The sequence below is a fragment of the Alligator sinensis genome, unplaced genomic scaffold (assembly GCF_000455745.1).
Source record: "Alligator sinensis unplaced genomic scaffold, ASM45574v1 scaffold387_1, whole genome shotgun sequence".
Classification (NCBI taxonomy): domain Eukaryota; kingdom Metazoa; phylum Chordata; order Crocodylia; family Alligatoridae; genus Alligator; species Alligator sinensis.
In genome coordinates, this window is record NW_005842196.1 from 1,039,265 (window position 1) to 1,044,767 (window position 5,503).

General features: G+C 44.9%; 1 protein-coding gene across 2 annotated transcripts in view; it reads right to left on the reverse strand.

Moving 5' to 3' along the window:
* Positions 1 to 5,503, reverse strand: part of PCDH19 (protocadherin 19) — a 110,661-nt gene that overhangs the window by 47,958 nt on the left and 57,200 nt on the right. The window contains exon 4 of one of the 2 annotated variants that reach the window (XM_006026505.3): positions 2,201 to 2,370. In XM_006026505.3, coding sequence (XP_006026567.1) covers positions 2,201 to 2,370 — 170 coding nt within the window. Of the gene's footprint in view, positions 1 to 2,200; positions 2,374 to 5,503 lie in introns of both variants that reach the window. The other variant, XM_006026504.3, reaches the window with a different exon arrangement.

Consider the following 5,503-nt stretch of genomic DNA (forward strand, 5'->3'; position numbering starts at 1 on the left):
TTGCGGGGGGGCCCCCGCCCCACTCCCCCCCCCCCCCCTTGCTGGTGCCCCCCCCCCAGCCATGACCCACAACCCCCCAGCCCTGCCAGAGGGGCTCCCAGCCTCCTGCAAGCCCCACTTACCTCAGGCTCCAGAAGAAGACTGAGGCTGAGCTGAGCAGAGCTGAGCTGTGGCTGAGTGAGAGCCTCAGGCCCCACCCTCCCCCTCCAGGCAGGGCTGGGGGTTTCCCACCCTGTTTGCAAACAGCTCTTGCAGGCTGGAGATCAACCAGCCTGCAGAGCTGTTTGCAAAAGCAGGGAATCCACGGGTTTCTCTGCTAAGGGGAGAAATCCATGTTTTCTCTGATAAAAAGGGGAAATCTGTGGTTTTCTCTGTTTTTCCATGGGAAATGGAAAACCTGGATCCCTGGTTATGATAGGATGCTCTTCAAATATTCAAAGGCACAGGGTGGAGTAGGTACCCTGCACCCCTTGACTTCAAATAGGAATTGGGGACCTATCACTCATTGTGCCTCTGAAAATCTCCCCCTAAAACCTGATCATCTTCATCCAAAAAGAGATTCAGTTACAATGTATTGGGTCAAACAGCAGCATGAGTAATTACACGGGGTAAACATAACTCCAGTCTATATTCTTTTCAACCTATTCTCATTGTTATCTCATACACACCTCAGATAGCATACAACCTTATCAGAAATGTAATCTCTGTAGAAAACTATCTGCAGTCCATTGAGATTGTTTTTTTTGCTAAAGAAATGTGACAAGAAATTAACAGATGTTGTTCAGTCCACTCAACAGACCAGGAATCAATTATGAATATTTTTGCTCCTGCAACTATCTCTTAGTGCAAAAAGCATCTTTGGAAACCTTTTCTAGAAAGAAATTAAAATCATTTCTTTGTAATAGATGAAGAATAAATGATACCTATCAGTTTGCATTCTCTGACACACTGCTAGTCCTCAGAGAATTAAACTGCCACTGTATAGATATATAAATTTTTCATCTTTAGCCATAGAATGGTTGTCTGGAAAATACATTATTATTGTAGATGTCACTACTCTCCAATTAGTTTGGCTGACAGTTTGGAATTGGTAAGTGACCTCTTTGTACTTCTACTTAGAGAGTTTTACAGGGTTAACTATAACCATTTAATAGTATCTATCAGGAATTAATACAGTGATCATTTTTTGGAGAAAACATTTTGTGATGAAAATGGGCAACCTCCCTGTTTGAGTCTTTTCTAACAACAAAATAAAAGGCTTTTATTGATGTTTACCATGAATAGAATTAAACAGCCAAAGACCAGTTCCTAATCTCAACATTTTGTTTTCATGTCTTTAAGTCTTTTAGCAGTGGGGCTTCCAGTTGAGCCTCAGCTACAGCTTGTCTCAAGATATAGCCAAGCACCCTGAGGCTTCCCAGAGCTTGAGCACCAAACAGCATTCATACTTCTTAACTGAAAAGAACAGGATGTTTGCATAGGAGGTTTGCATCAGAAAGACATTAAACACTGATGCAAACCTCCAAGTATACAAAGACTTGAGCACAGCTAAACTCCTCTCACTTTCTTCCCCCCAAGCTAATACTCATTTGAGTTTGTACCATGGCTTGATTTTCCAAATATTCATGTGGTTTCCCTCCTTGGGTGGGTGAAATGATGCAGTATATATGCACGGAGGGGTGGGGAAACAAATATCCTGCCCACTGGACTGATTAAATCTCCAATGAAATGTGTGAATAATGTGCATATACAGTCAGCTGACCTTTCTGAATGGTTGTTCGGATGACATCTGCTCATGATCTCTTGAAATGCTGCTAGAGTGTGTAAAAAAATAAGGCACAGGATCTTTAACTGGGACAGCAAGATCAAAGGAAGCATGCAGCAAGTTTGAAACAAATAACTTCTGCTCCAATCCAAACTCTGCCACTAACCTGCTGGTATACAAATGCTCAGAGAATCAGGCACTGAAAGGGAGGATAATTCTGGCTGCTTACTTACCTGTGTGTTGCGAAGGTTCATTTATATCTGCATAGCACTCTGATGATATCAAGCATTTTACACAGTAAATGCTAATATCTTTATTGCACACCTAACCAAGGGAATATTAGAGCTGTCTGCAGCCAGCTATTTATTGTTACTACAGACTGGGAGCTCCAGGGTTCTCCCTTTAAATGCAACATCTTGTATTGACATAGCCTACCTTGTTCAGGCATCTGAGACCCCATAGAAGTAACGCTGGTATTCAGCACGTCATTGACGGCGGTGTCACAGTATAGGCCCCGTTGGACATCATGTTCACTGTCAGTCTGGTCACTCTCCTCATGCCCGCTATCCTTGAGACTATTCCCCTCTAAGTCCTTGAATGTTGAACTGCTGGGTTGAAGAAAGAACAATGATTTACTGTCATGTCGAGTGTGATCAGATAAAATCTCTCTCTGCCAGGGTGATGTCATAGCCCCAAAGCAAGACCTTCTCTAGCTGCATTGCCCAGGAAAAAGAATCTCTTTAATAGGTAGTCATAATGCAGTACCACAAAAGGATGTCTCCCTTATGAGATACTTTATAATAATACATGTTATACTGGGCAACAAGGTCTGAAATGGTAACAACCTAAAGGGATGTGAGAACTACAGAGAGATCTTGCCCGTTTCTCATGGAAGTAAAGTGCTGCTGCTCATTGTGGAACAAGCCACAGAGATGAAAAGTTGAAGCAGCACACAGCTGAAGCAGACTAGAGGCAAGATCAGGGAACAGAGGATCGCCTTTTACTTGAGAAGGATAATAGGAAGAGACAACAGTTCAACCCATTCAACTCAGTATGTCACGTACAGCTCTGATCCACTCTAACAGAAAAGAAATGGAGGTCTCCTGTGAATATGGGTACCTACTGCTGAATGTGCTAGGTATGGCTATGGAGAACTCCCCTACTGTGTTGCTGAATATATAAGGTACAAGGGAAATGGCATTTTGGACAAGTAGAGATAGACTAAGGTAACACTAAAAAAAGGAGCTTGATAGGAATTGCACTGCCTCTCTGTATCCCTTCATCCCATAAAACAGAAAATTCAGTTTATATGGCCCTTCAGAGTATATGATATAAAATGACTCTCTGGAACTCAATGCTGCAAGATATGAATGAGATCAAGAGTTAGCAGGATTAAAAAGTAGACATCTATGAAAATAAAAACATACAAAATTACATTTGCTAGCATAAAACTTAAACAAGATCTAAACCCTCATTCTTTGAGGCATAAGCCAACCTCTAACAGCTTGATGATAAAAAGAAAAGTCCTCGGAGAGCAAGGCTATTCTAAATCTTGTCCATTAGATGACTCCTCATATTATTCACTAAAGCTGATGGTACTGACCATTGACGAAAACAAAGTACTGGACTAAATGGAGCCCTGGTTTGACTTGGTATGGCAGTTCTTTTATTCTTAAAATGGCAGCATGCCAACTTAAGAAAGACAATACCAGGCACATTACACTATTTTAGGCTCACCTTCACTAAAGCACATGGAAAATTATCAGGGCCTGTATACAGCATGTAGCTCTGAACACAAACAAGGTACCTAGAGGCTAGCATCCAAACCAGCATCAGCATTAGAAAACTTAGGCTTCGTACAGACATTACAGGAACCCCTCACTATTCACAAATTCATTATTCATGGATTCGAATATTCGCGGTGCACCACACCAACAGCACAGCCGCGCTCAGGGTGGGTCAGGGCAAGTGCTGCCATGGCTCCCTCTGGCACTGCACCAAGCTCCTGCCTCTGCATAAGCCAGGCATGGAGCACTGTGCAGGGCGAGGGAGGGCAGAGCCGGGAAGCAGGCGGAGAGTGAGCACCAGGAACTAGGAGGGAGGTGGCAGCGGCATCTTCTCCCCTGGAGGCAGGTGTGGCAGCGCTCAGAGTGGGTGCGGCGCGGCAGAAAGAAAGAAGGGATCAGTCCCCAGGCACTGCAGGGGAACCCACTTCCAGCTTCTTCATTGAACAATGTGGAGAGGAGAGTAGGGGGCAGCTATGGGGGTCTGACAGGGAGCCCCATCAGTATTTGCGGATTTTGCCATTCGCAGGATCTTTAGAACATATCCCCCACAAATGGCGAGGGTCTCCTGTACAGTTAGAAGTTCAGGGAGTTAGATCAGGTTAAAAATAGCCCCCTAATCTAACTCCGTAATTAGATAGGTGCCAGGAGCTCAATTTAAAGTAAGCTGGGATAGGGTGGGGATAAAGAGGCTAGCAGGGTCCACGGGGGGGGTAGGGAAAATCAGAGAGGCACTCCAATCCCGCCAAATCCTCCCAGACCCCCCAACCTCCTCCTCCCCCTGATGCCACCAAACTGCCCTTGATCTTACTAACCAGACCCAAGGCCAATTTTACCAGCTTTCACCAGTGCCAGGAGCCTAACTGAAGTAAGCTGGGGTGAGGGAGAAGAACAAGTAGATCGGGAGGCCTGTCAGCTTTGTGGAAGAAAAAGATTGGAAGCATGCGGGGCGGCTCCCTCCCTCGGCGACTAGGAGCTATTTTTAGCTCCCTACCTCCTCCCCATCCCTAGTTAAACAACTCCCCTTCCCAGCAAACCAGCTTTCCCTGATCCCTCCTTACTTTGATTGGCTCCTGGCACCAGCAAAAGCCAGTAAAACTGGCACCGGAAACAGTTTTTGGGATTGTAGGGGTGGGTGTTTGGTGGGTTTGAAGGTGCTGGCTGATCTGGTTGATTTGTCTGGTGGTAGGGGAAAGGGCCAGGAGCTAAAAGTCGGGTGCCAGCAAGGGGGTAGCAAAGTGTAGACCCTGGGCTGGGGCCAGCAGCTAAGCTTTCCCAGCCCTGCAGCTGGGCTCAGAACATGCATAGAAGTTCAGTTAAACTGGTCTCACCATACCCAAACTAACTTAGTGCAGCTCTGAAACATAGTTAACTTCAACTAGGTCAGCCATTTTTACACCAAGCTGACCTACCTGGAATTTCTGTACAGTTCACATTTAGATCAACCTAACCAGGGATCTAAGTGTAAGGTCCACACATGGGCCAAATAAGTTAGATCAAATGCCCATTTTTAATGCAAGCTAACTCCCCCCTAACCTCCCCAAACGTCTGTACCCACCCAAAGTGGAAAGGCAGGTTCGGGAGACTGGTGTCTACTGCACTGTTAACTGAAGGAGTGTGACCATGGTACACAAACTAGGGAGAGCCAAGATAATCAGGGAAAGCAGAGCATGTACCCAAAGCACTCATTGCCCATATGACTTCAATAGGTCTCCTTGGGGAAAAATGGGTGTTTGTTTCTTTTATTATTATGATTATATATATTTTTTTTTTTTGCTGTTGCATGTAGAGGCATCAGTTCCAGAACAGATTCTCATTGTGGGCCAGGTGCTATACAAATACAGAACAAACTAACAGCCCTGAGGAGCTTATGAAGTCTTCCAGTGCACCATAGTGAGAGTGCTGAGAGGGGTTCTGTTACCACAGCCCCCTTTTCTAGAACAAGAAAGTTTTC